The following is a 13,373-nucleotide window of genomic DNA, read 5'->3' on the forward strand; positions in this document are numbered from 1 at the left end:
ACCCATCTTATTTATTTCCACTGTCATTTGTTTGCCAATCAGATGGATCACCAATATATTGTGTAAAAAACTCAGCTCTTGTAAGGATTAAATTTAGCGAGCCACAGTAACATGTAAGCTATGATTTTAAGCGTATAAAATTTGTCCTAAATGTTCATACTGCTGTGAGAGATAGGAAGAGCAAAGCCTCATATGCTTCCTATTCAAGTGATAACGTGCGACTGCATCGGCGCTGCTGCATCAGGTCCATTTGCTTTCTCTACACTCTGTCTCCTTCAATAATTACTGAAGCTCAATCTCTCCTGCTCGGTCAATTCAGAAAGCTTTTACGTTTTACTCTACACTCTGTACTACACGGCAAACAGCATCTCACATACAATCTAAAGAGATGATTACTCCCAAGTAAAGTGCTCTCATGCATGGCAAGGCAAGCCGCCATCCATGTCCCTCTAACAAGACCTATTATGGAAATGCTTTCTCATTTAGAAGGTGATGTAAATCAAGAGGAAGTGACAGGTTGCCGGGTAATAGGTGCAATCCATTTAGCAAGACATACAATGGGGTGCATTTATTTAGGTAAACCAAGCCTTTGTATGTGAATCAGGCTGATTTAGAATGATCAGTTTTTTTACTGTGGCTCCATTAGTTTGACTTATTTAAAGAGATAGATTCTTTATGGAGGCACACATGAAACACCAACCCAGTAAAATCCTTGTCTGACACTAAACGTAGTCATGGCGCACTGCTTCTTCTTGTACAAAGGCCCAGCATGGTGCATTTTATCATGATGGTGTAATGTACTTTTATACCCTGAACTTCTCCATGGCTTTGACTGCACTCATTCACTATGTAGTCCATTATATAGTGCGTTGTCCGAACGTTTAGTGAAATTCACTTGACCTTGTAGACACAAATGATTCCAAAATATAAAACAAAAAGTTTTGTACAGTTAATGGTCCCTAGCCAAGAGCTAGCTACCATCATGCATTGTGGAAAGAGAGAAAAAAATGCAATAGATGCCTACCAGATAGGAGAAATAACATGTCTGAATTTTGCCACCTGTTATACTATACTGAAAAGTCTTCTATATCTGGTAAAATTATGCTTATATTTAGTGACTAAGTGAAGGATTTCAGACACTGGCAACGCTTAATGCAATGAAATGTGAATGAAAAGATCGGCTATTGTTTTTTTGCTCTTTGCTTTTTATAACAACATAAAGAAAAAGTGATCTTTGCACACCAGTATTTACACAGAGGAGCAGGAGAATAAAAAGCCTGTATCTCTATTTATTCTCTGTCAGTATATGTTTAGTTTATATACGTAAGTTGGATGTTCAATAGGATTTTGACTATTATTTTGTTTAATGAGAATGAATGTTTTCTGTAGGTGGGTTTTTCTGTGGGTTTCGGTGCATTACTTCACAGTTGTTTTGTCACTATTTTGTTTTGTTTGTTCTGCATATTGAAGAGAACAGACCCTTTTACTTGTATGAAGTGTCTTTGCTGCTTTTGGATGTTTATTTTTCAGGGTGTGACATATTTTGTTCTTGTTTGGGGGTTGTTAACATTACCCAGTCGATTTTTTTTTTAATCAGGTGTGTTATGAGGAATCTTCTCTAATAGCCATTAAAAGTATTTTTTCTCCTCCCTCGCCTCTTGTTTGGTCCTGTGCATTGGTTTGTGTTCTTCTTAAGTATATTTATCTGCAGACGAAAGGTTGACTGACCAACACTAACTATTCAATCCGTTTATCGTGAGTGTCGACAGTAGATGATTTTTGTTATATCACAACAACAAAAATCACTAACCTGTACCAAAAAACCCCAGAAGAAAAAACAAAAAGAAGAGGTCTGTGGAAAACCAAATCCTCCACCAAGTGACAGCTCCAGTCCCGTGTTGCATTGCATCAGTGGAGCATATTCACAAGCAAAACTAACCCTATTTGTACCAATGATGCATCCTCCCAATAGCAAACCTGGAAAAGTACAGGCCTTGGGGAAAATACGTATTTACTATTTAAAAATATCCAGAGTGCGTTTTATGCCTGAGGATGTTAGGACACTTATTTATAGAAACAAGGACAATACCTAAAGTTCATTTATTCAGCAAGAACAGTCATAAACATGTGCTTTTCATATAATCTAAATCATTTGGTACAGATGGGCCTGCTGAACCATGTTTAATTGGTCAGACGCAACCTGCCTGTGTTAGGGGACTGTGCATCCCGCTGTGCAACTATCCAAATGTCAACTTAACTCTCGCCAGGTTGGACAGAGAAAAAGAACATCAGCAAAAACCCGATGCTGAAGAAAGGGATGAGTAAGGGGGAGTGAGTGACATCATTTCAGAGAGATGAAATCTTTGTTAGCCAAGCCTGATTTGACTATATTGATCCAACTGTCATAAGTTTTAATTGCATCACTTACATTAACACTCAGTACAAGTGCCACCTTCCTTTCCCTATTGCTGATTACTCACATACAAAGGTGGTTAAAGTTTAAAGTTCATTACAGATTTTTAATTAAACATCTTTAAACCCTGATGTCTTGTACTGCGGGTGAAGTGTTGTGTTTAATAATTCAGTGAAGATAGCAACGTTCGCATTTTATGCTGTTTGAGCAGACCTTTTAGTTCCTGTAGTTAGCATGTTCAGCAATAGTCACCTTGGCACCTAGCTCATTACACACAGAATCCAACCAGAAGACGTCAGAATATCACCCGCCGTGCAAACAACACAAATGTTCAACAATATCCGTTTAAACCAGGGAAATAAGCCTTTCTAGCCAGAGCTCAAAAGACTGATCACAGCGGCAAAGCAAATATTAGAGGTGTCTCACAGTTATATAAAACTTTACACAATTACACAAGTTTTCAATATCAGTTTTTTGCCCCAGTGTTGCGGTTTTGCTTTTAACACTCCCAGGAAAACAGTGCAGTTTTAAAGTAGTAGAATTAAGTTAGCAGTTAAGTGTTAGCAAACTATTACCAGTTTGTACATTCAGGCAACACAAAGCAACATTAGCATTCATTTGGACTTATTTCTGGCCACTTGACAAATGTAAGTCCAATATACACTCTCCTTTCAACTCATTTTTTGCAGGGGAAAAGGGGATTGATAAGAGCAGTAAAATATAAAATATATCAATATAAAAATATTGATTAATGCAGCTTTAAAGGTTACTTGTTATTTACCTGTTCTTTAAACTCTAGAAATCAGATGTATAGATGGAAGTTTACTAACTGAGGTAGTGGTCTATAGCAAAGACATGTGAGGAGCTTCCTTGTGTTTAGCAGTTTGTATTTTCCTGTTAAGTTTCCTTTTTTCACCTTCTGTTGGAGCACTGACCATACTGCTTGTGACAAATCCACAGGATCTTAATCACTGAGGATGGCACCCACAGCCCCAAGATGGGAAGAATTGCGAATATGAACAGAAGTGAGCGGCCTCGCAATCACACTAATGATGATGTGGACGCAACTGTGCTTTCTCCATTCACTCTGAAGCCTGGCTTGATTTCAGTGAAAGTGACAGACACCAATTGCTGCATTTTAAAAGAGCTTGGTATGCGTCAACACCCAAACACATGACAAGTATGAAAATAAATGCAGGATTAATGCAGTTAGGATTACAATTTAGGCCACAGTAGCTACATTATAGGCTCAATATTAGACAAAAATAGCTGTTTTTGCTTGTGAAAGCAATGGGCCTATTAAGCCATCAAATGGCTGTGGTTTTATTGTATTTGCTATAAATAAATTCAAGAGAAATGTGCAGCCTTATCCCACACAATAATTCATTCATTGTTGAAACGATTACAGTAGTTTTATTTTCTCTCCCCTGAAACCTTCTAGTAGCCCCAAGGGGACACGTGGGTTCATATTGAAAACCTCTGCCCTAGATTCATCTTTTCCATCTTCATCATTTGATTTTCAGTGGCTGTAAAACTCGTGTCTCTTGTTCAGTACAATAAGACACAGCAAAATGCTAATGTGGATTTAACTGTCTCACAGTTTAGTGGAAAAATCCAAACAATACCTCAAAGTCCAGCCTTGAGACTGATTCTACCTTTTTGAGACTTTTAGTGTTTAACTTTGGCTGACACTGTGTCTGAATGGTGTTGGGGTTGTTCTTTGGGCTGTAGTTTGTGGTCTTGTTATGGAGGATTCATTGCATTATATTACACAGGTGTTCATTTTATTTTGTCCACACCCGGAAGCTCAGGGTATTTGTGAATATTTAAAATTTTTCATACTGAAGAGTAAAATAGAGATACTTGGCAGAGAAAAGCTACAAAGTCAGACTGCAAAAATAACAATATGTGTGGTGAAAATAAATTGTGTAATACGCTCTGTGTGCATGTAGGTAATTTGTAATGCTGTAGATTAATGATTGAATCGTACAGAGAGAGCACATACAGTATATACTGTATTTTACTGGGGTTTAGCCTCCTTTTTTTTGTTGCACGCTACTTGAACCATGAAAACTGTCAAAGGGACTGACTCTGTACCTCTGAATATCCTGCATGTATGAGTGAACACACTCATGCAGCTGTGACGAGGCTCTTTCTCAGCTATTATAAATGTGTTATAAACCAAAGTTCAGTGAAGTGTTAACATGTTTTTTCCACAGATGAGACATATAGATCTAATGTGTCTACAGTGTGGAAAATTCCATCTGATGTCATTTTATTTCCCCTTTTTAGACTGAATTCTGCACCATGATGTCAGCCCTGTGTTTAGTAATGGGTACAGTGTGGTACTACACTCTGAGTGATTGGGGGTTGGGCTCCCACTGGGGCCAAATCTGATAAAAATGTATGTGCTCATGGTACTTTAAGACACTCTGGATGAAAGCGTCTAATTTATGTTTGAATGTTTTATTTAAGTGTTTTATTTCAGATGGCATATCTCCACTCAGGCTGTCTTTAATGGGATCACTTCTTCAGAGCTGTCTGTTGGTGGAGAAGCGTTAGTTAATGTAATTTTCCAGTCCAAATCAAGACAGTTTTATTGACGCAATGCTATAAATCTCCCAGTGCACTACAAATATCTTTTTGATGCCAGGGCCAAGTCAAAAATGTCAAAGAAAAATGCTAAATGTTTATATTTTCCAGGGTTGCATTAAGTATAAATTTTGGTGCAAAAAAACCATGTCTGATGGAAACAGGCCATGAAATATGATCATTAAGGTATTAAGTAAGATATATACCGGAGCTACTCTGTCGTAACAGGTAATAGATTGGAGCTTTTCCTCCAGAGAAAGTTAGCTAGTAGCACTATCACTCTAGGTCCAGTTGTACAGGCTGAGCATTGCCAAACTAAAGGAGGTCTGTTCCCCATATGGCAGTTCCTGGGCTGGGCTGATGGCCCCAGGAATTTGAATTTCAAATGGAACCAAATCCTGAGGGAGGAGCTTAGCTTTGGGATGAAGGGCCAGCTGGAAATGAGATGCCAAACATGGAGGATGATGGGAGAGGTGAGGATGGAGGGAGAGGCACTGAGGCCACGGGAAGGGATCACGACATGAAATAAATCCCGACACACAACTTCCATAAATTGATTATACGCATATAATAATACCCATGTAAAACCCAACACTCAAACAAAATGATATGTACACACACACAAAAAATGCACAAGTATCCCGGAGCTGATTGTAATTACAATTAAAGGGTCTGACTCTACCCCCTTATTACAGATATTATAAAAAATATGAGAGACATGTGACAAACCAGAATGTAATCAAAAGTGTTATGAAGACTCAAAGGAATATATAACTATATCAATCAACTTTCAGTGGTACTTTTTACTCAAACTGCTCCTTTAAAAATGTATAATTCAAGAAGCAATGGACCAATGAATGAAATACAAAATCACTTTATGCAATACTTGAAAAACTCTAATTCAGATATTTGCCATACCAGTGAAATAATTTCTATTCCCTACAGTTAGACTAGCTTTAAGACCATGGAGCACAACTACACAACACTGAAACATCCTATGTCAAATCTGCTGTTGTGCCATGCACCCAAAGTTTCTTTCCTTAGATATCTGACAGATTCAGTGGGCAAGAATACAGCCCTCTGCAGGGTTAAATGTGGCCAGTTTGGCTCCTGTTACTTGCCAGGAAGTGGAGTGAGGGTTATATAATCATATAAATGTGTTTGTCAGTTTATTCTTGAAGGGATTTCTGCCAAAGGTTATCGGTACCACAAAAGCTAATGTTCAATGAAATGTTCTCACTCCAAATGAGCCAGCAACTATTTAAAAAAACAGAAACTTGTTTTTCATAACAAAAAATTCGATTGTATTAATTGTACAGATATTAAATAAAGAACTTCTTTTCTGTATAATTTCCTTACCCCCAAGACCAGGCCGTAGACGGTTGTCATATCCATCCAGCAATCTGTCCAGGATCCGTGTGAAAAGGGTGATGTTGGTTTTAAAGGCATCGGATGTGGCATCGGCATTCACTGATCTAGTTGACAAACACACAACAACGACATGACCAGCTACGGAGCCCTTCAACAAACAGGAATCTGATTAAATTTTAAATGTATTTAGACTCATAACTCGGTTTTCCTCAGAGGCTTGGTTTATGGAAAGAAAAGGGTTATTATCTGGCAGCCCACAGAGACACGCACATACACATTGTTTCTCATCCACATGGATGACCCAGTTCAAGAACATTTGTGAGCCATCTGATCTTGGAGCCAAAACAAAACTGAACATGCTAATTTACTCAGAGCTGGAGATTCATGGTAAATAAATTCAGGTAGGTACTACAGCAATGCTCGACATCATCACCACTGTCACGAGCTCTGGTGTAGCAGCCTCAGGTTATGGGCATATTTTTACTTTAAGTAGGAAAAGGGAATGTATATACAATATTAATAATTTTTCAAATCTGAGTATTTTCTGTTTGGTACACATCTCTCTAATTATGATTGGTGAAAGTGTTGGATTAATGTAGCCTGCTTCCTGGTGTTAATAGGCTAAGAATATTTTGTTTCTTATTTTCAAGTATGTTCTCTAGTATAGCTTAGGGGTGTAAAGTAACGAAGTACATTAACTAAAATACTGTAATTAATTACAATTTTGAGGTGCTTGTCCTTAACTTGAGTATTTCCATTTTATGCTAGTTTATACTTCCACTCCACTACATTTCAGAGCGAAATATTGTACATTCTACTCCACTACATTTATTTGACAGCTTTAGTTACCAGTTACTTTGAGGATAAGGATTTTACACAATGGATAAAATAACAAGCTTATAAAATACAACAAAATGTTCAAAATTAAATCAGTGATTTCCAACTTTTTTGGCTACTGAAGTCTTACAAAAAGCAGTGTGTAGTCAGGATCACATTTCAGATGTCTATGAGTTGTTAACAGCTCCACCAAATAGGGATTTTTCCCTCTAAACCTCTCACATGGTTTAATTTCAATTAATGTTCAAATGATCGTTTATCTCAACAAAAATCAAAGATTAGAGAAAAATTCCAAAAACAAAAACTTCTGATTTGTCTATCAGAACTTTGTTTCTTCTTCTTTCCTCTCCCGTTAATCATCTCACAACACCTCAGATTTATCCCGGGTCCCTATGTATAAAACTGTATATGACGTGGTTCAAACTAGCTCCACCTCCAGCAGCTACAACAGTAACATGCTGCTACACACTGATGCTTCAGTATTGATCATCTAATAACATATCAATCAGTGACCAAACCGGTACTTTTACTTTACTACTTTAACTCCATTTTGCTGCTAATACTTATGCATTTTTACCTAAGTAGGATTTTTCATGCAGGACTTTTACTTGTAATGGAGTATTGTTACATTGCTGTATTGGTACATTTACTTAAGTAAAGGATCTGAATACTTCTTCCACCACTGGTGTAGCAGCAGCACTTTGCCACATTTAAAATCACACCCCCTTTGAGAACAGCATACATATGTTTAGGTTTAGGCTGTCGGCATTGCACCAGTAAAAGCATTAAATCATCATCAAATCTGTTTATTCAGGAAACCTTGGGTAGAGGAAATTGTAACTTTCACGTCTATCCATAAACCTAGATTAATTCACATCTGTTCAGCTCATTTTTTTGCTTTTGTGTTAACATTAGCATGCTAACATTAGCTGTCTGGAGAGCTAAATAGCTAGTTTTCGAGGCTTCCTCAGTAGCTAGCCAGGTAGTAACGTTAGCCAGGTAGTAACGTTAGCTAAAACAGCGGGGATTCCCTGCTAAGGTTTTATAAGGTGAAAAGCAATATAAGACATTTTCCTAATTACTGTATATCAGCTCATACGTTACCATTACAGATACTGATATGCATTTTTGTAAATGTTACTTGCGCTGTTCTGGTTGTAAAGTTGGAGATATCACAAATTTCTAATAGCTAAAGTTATAATACAGTAGCTCCCACTTGGTGAAAAGAAGTACAGAATTGACAACAAATCGGTAGCAAAATGGCTGCAAAGCCAAAATTGCTAGCAGTCTCACTTGAAAAAATCAAATTTTAACACCAACATACTGTGTTTGTATCTGTTTTTACTTGTTAGCAAGTAAACTACAGAGAATGCCAGAGGAACATTTTCCTGTTCTTCCCATTCTTCAGGTATGGTGCAAATAGGCCTTTTTGACAGCAGACATTTTGACCTGTCATAATAGTAAAAGCAGAGGTGTTACTAATAACATTAATGCCGGCTCCGTTGGTTCGTGTTTTTCAGTTTTTGACACAGGGCCAGCATCTAGGCCTGAAACCAAGACCCTGTAACCGAAGCAGCTAAACAGAATTAAGCCAAAATGTATTTTATTATTTACACCTAAAGCCTAAAAAGGCCAATAGCCTCTAGCACTAAATGATGGGGTGGACAATTTGGCCATCCCAAACAAATTTTCATAATCTGTACTGTACGTTGGACTGGGTCATAATGGAAGTGATTTTAAGGGATTCACTGACCTTATTTAAATTAGCTCTCATGCCTCCGACATTGGTTGTCTTTATTTTGTCAACTGTCCTCCGGTGTGAGCAGTTGATTCTGGTCAATATCGAAAGACACCGTAACACCCAATGTAAATGGTGTGATAGGTGCCAAAAAGGTCAGATAAGTATTGATATTAGCTGTATTATCCAGAATTAGAATAGGGTATTGACAATTAATATCCTTAAATATCCTTTATTTATTTATTTTGCGTTTTTGTGTTTTTTCTATCATAGATGGAATAATAAAACTCAGCTGGTCTAGGGAATTTTTAATATTAAATAACCTTGGAGACCATAAGGACTGAGGATTGTTTAGGACTACATTGTAGAAATTGCATTTCATCTGCAATAGGCTACATTTTCAGCAAGGCTGTAGATAATTCCCCACATGCCCTCCAGGTTCTTTTTATGGTCAGACTGGGGATGCTGAATGTCTCCCCCTCCTACACACTGTGTGTCCACTGATAATGAGTCCAGTATGATTTATACAAAAAAAAAAAAAAAAAAAAAAAAAAAACTAGACGAGGAGAGACCTCCAGTCTGTCCCCAGAGACAACGTGAGTGATACCGCTCGTAACAGTCGAGGCGTCTCCCATTCAAAAGACTCACCTGGTTTTCCAGAGAGCTGTGAGCGCCAGCAGGCAGACGAGAAGTAGAGGAGCGCTCTCTCTGCTCCACATGGCTGCTTCAACACCTACACACAACCGGACAGCCGCTGTAATGAACGGAGCATCAGTTTAACCGGGCTGACGTGCCGCTGGATTCTATATGTGACCTATGCAGTCGTTATGTCCCTTACTTATTTCTGGGGATTCCCTTTAGCACAATATACACACACATATATATATATGTATGTAGAGACGGAGGAGAAGAAGCAGCACAGACAGCAACTGACAGTAATTAGTATTCACTGACACGTCCCACGCCTCCACTCACAGAACATTACTGTAACCAGAAATATTGGATCACCAATTTAGACGATACCAAAATTCCTTGAATGCAGAAAACAGCCAATAATATTAGGAGCCAAAATGTGAGGGAGAGGTAAAGCTCCTCTCCCACGCTTTCCAGCATCTCCTCAGATCCGAAATAATAATAAAATAAACCTTTCCTTTGTGTCTTGGAGGGGGGTGTACGCTCACCTCAAGTGCAGAAAGTACCTGCTGCAGCTGGATTCGTCGAAGATGCAAGAAAGTTAAGGACAATTCACCGCTCTCCCCGGTTGTGATGAGAGTGAATGGGTCTGTCATGAGAACAAAGCTGCGAGCGCTGATAAATCATAGTCCCAGCCGGCAGCAGGAATGCACCCGAAATGCAATGGCTTTCATAATGCCCCCAAATTTAATATAAGGAATAGAAAAATAATAGCAATGAGGCGGAGGGAAATGAAATATTAACTTAAAAAAAAAAAAGAAAAGAAAAGAAAAGAAAAACAAGCAGTTGTGGGAGCTGATCCTGGCCTCAAATCGCTCTGTTCAGCATCCTCCTCAGCATTAGAGGCTCGATGTGAATCGTGATAAGCAAGGAGCACATCTCACTCTCCCTCATCTCCACACAAAAACTACAGAGGCTGGGGAGGAGAGACACTGGGTCCTAGAGGTAGTTTGGTATGCACTCGTTCTCCCTCCTGCAGCCTCCAGCCTCCACATGCTAATGAATGGGGTGTCCACTCACAGTCAATACATAGAGGCATATTGATTATGCAAAACAGTCAGCGTCACCGCATTGTTGTGATGGACGCGGAGTACATGGATGGGTTTAACCAGTCTGGGTAACACACTTTGGTATTTGAGCTCAACGGAACCTTGATTTGCTCTTATTCTTTCGGGCTCACTCACTAAGAAATGAAGTCTTCAATCTGGACCTGTATATTTACTGGGAAGGGAGAGCCTTTAACACAGCCATCGCCCAATCCAATACTGATTCATGACTTTGTTTAGATGATAAGGAGCTCCTTAAAGCAGGGTGATGGCAAGTCAAGTTCTAGGATTCACAACTGATGTAAAATTAAGGATTCATTAATTGATTAACCCTTTAAAAATCACACACTCTTGCAGGTTAACCATTCAACTGTTTTTGTATATGTATGGTTTCCCCTGGACACTGCTGCGACCAATATTTGAAATGTAAAGAAAATGTAAAGAAATGGTCAATATTAACTTGATGTACAGAACCACAAAATCAAAATATGGGTGTAGCCATAATTTGGATCAAATAAAAGGTGTTCTTCTCTGTTGCGTGTGTGTGTGTGTGTGTCTGTGTGAGTGGGGGAGACATAGAGAATGGATGGCTCTCTTGATACTTTGCTGTTGCTTGGACTATGTACTCCGGTATAAATAACCATCCCTTTTCAAATGTCAGTTGTAGTTTTAGTGTTTACAGCGTGCAGCTTATTTCTCCAGCTCGCCTCGAACCAGAAACTCACTACTGAAATAAATCAAAATAAAAAATCATCATTATATTTCAAGGTTGTTTCCATAAGACTTCTCTTCTTCTTGAATTGTGCCATATATTCTATATTGACCTCTTTGGGAGCTGTTCCTTCAGCCCCACATACTCTAGACAGACGGGATGTCTTTTATTGGACAAATCACTGGCTGCCTCATAAACGTACTTGAAATATTGTAAATGTTTATTTGTATTTCCATTTAAATTGACTGAACGAGGCAGCAAACCAGTGACGAAAAGGGAAAAATGTCAAAAAATAATCAGTCTTTACAATGTTATCCGTAAATTCCATAACACATTCCTGTGATGGCAAAAGTCAGTTTCTGGTGCTTTGTAGCTGTAAGAAGAGTGAGATTTGACAGAAGATAGCGTCAAGTTGAACATAAATTCTTGTCGAGAAAATGTCTTATTTGTCATGTTTTAGTAATGTTTTCTCTGTCTTTTGTCTATATATTTGAGGAAACAAAGAAGGATTTAAAAGACTCCAAGGGCCCTCCAAAACCCACAGTCACCACATGTCACCTGTTTTTTGGTCATTTGTTGGATTTCTTTGAGTTTATAAACTACTAACTACTAAGTACAGTTGTAATCAGCTGAAAAAGAATATAGAAGACATTACAGGATGCGTTTGACATCTTCAGGTGTCTGTTTCAGGTAACTGTGGCAGATGCTCAGACAGGTTGAAGAAAGCATAAAAGAGGGTTAGGGAGACCTGCTGACTGAAAACCCCGCACATACAAGAAGCAGCAGAGGAACTGAGTACTCACACACACACACACTCTCACACACACACACACACACACACACACACACACACACACACACACACACACACACACACACACACACACACACACACACACACACACAAGTTTGCACAGTTATCCTTGTTAGGACAATGCTTTGACTTCCATTCATTGTGGACAGCAGACCCGAAGCCTAACCCTAACCTTAACCATGACCTTTAGGAATGACTTTTTACCTCATTAGGAACAGGCTTTGGTCCCCATGAGGACTACTGGTTTCAAAAAGGTTGGTGTTTATACCGGAGAAGGTCCCAAAGAGGTAACAAAAATGCACACACAAACACACACACACACAATCATACACAGATCAAAAGAGACCACTGGACCTCAGGGGTCAGACCATTATTAAGCAGTGGCTGCCTCCTTTTGCTATGCTTCTGACGAGAAGGCTTTCCCATCGATCTCTACTTTAATCGATAGGTGTGACAGGTGATCGATGAGGCAGGTCATCTCAGTAAGGGTGACCCTCAGGCCTATCATCAAATCCAACAAAGCAGACAGGTAAGAAACAGCCAGCAGAGGAAAAACAAAGGAATCAAGGACAAAAGAAAAAAAAAAAAAAAAATCAAATTTTTTATTTTGTTAAACCGCATTTGCCTGTATTTGAATGTGTTTCTTTTTTCTCTGAACTTGGATTTTACTTGCGCTGCTAGCCTCTAGGTTACATACTCTTACAGCACATTGTTTATTGCAGGATGTTGCATCACACTCGGCCTACTGCCGTGCCTGAGTGTGTCCCGGGTTGGGCACAATGAGTGACAATGCATATTGATCACGTTCATGTAGAAGAAGGTGAGCAAATCATTTTAGGTTGAGGAGTAGCTGCGTATGATAGTTTATTCAAAAAACATTTAACCTTCTTACAACTCTGTCACCCTGGTGTCTGAAAAATCCTGGGTTATGATGTGTGGAAGGGAAATATCTTAAAATCCTCCTGAATTCACCTGGTAAATACTTTTCACAACACACATTTGTATTGACAGCGCTGTGAGTTATGCCTCTTTGATCAAACTCACACGCTAAATACGAAATAGCGGCATCCAAATCCAATGCAGTTCATTAAATGTATGACTAATGGAGGGCTGAGTGACTCCAATCTGTCCTTTTGCTGGTAACCCAGACTTATCCA

General features: G+C 38.8%; 1 protein-coding gene across 1 annotated transcript in view; it reads right to left on the reverse strand.

The window, feature by feature from the left end:
* Positions 1 to 9,670, reverse strand: part of LOC120785205 (gamma-aminobutyric acid receptor subunit alpha-2) — a 28,008-nt gene extending 18,338 nt beyond the window's left edge. Inside the window, exons 1-2 of the mRNA XM_040119700.1 lie at positions 9,600 to 9,670; positions 6,365 to 6,480 (exon numbers count right to left, since the gene is read on the reverse strand). Of these exons, the coding sequence (XP_039975634.1) occupies positions 6,365 to 6,480; positions 9,600 to 9,670 (187 nt within the window). The remainder of the gene's footprint in view (positions 1 to 6,364; positions 6,481 to 9,599) is intronic.
* Between the last annotated feature and the right edge of the window lie 3,703 nt (positions 9,671 to 13,373).

The sequence above is a fragment of the Xiphias gladius genome, chromosome 23 (genome assembly GCF_016859285.1).
Source record: "Xiphias gladius isolate SHS-SW01 ecotype Sanya breed wild chromosome 23, ASM1685928v1, whole genome shotgun sequence".
NCBI lineage: Eukaryota > Metazoa > Chordata > Actinopteri > Istiophoriformes > Xiphiidae > Xiphias > Xiphias gladius.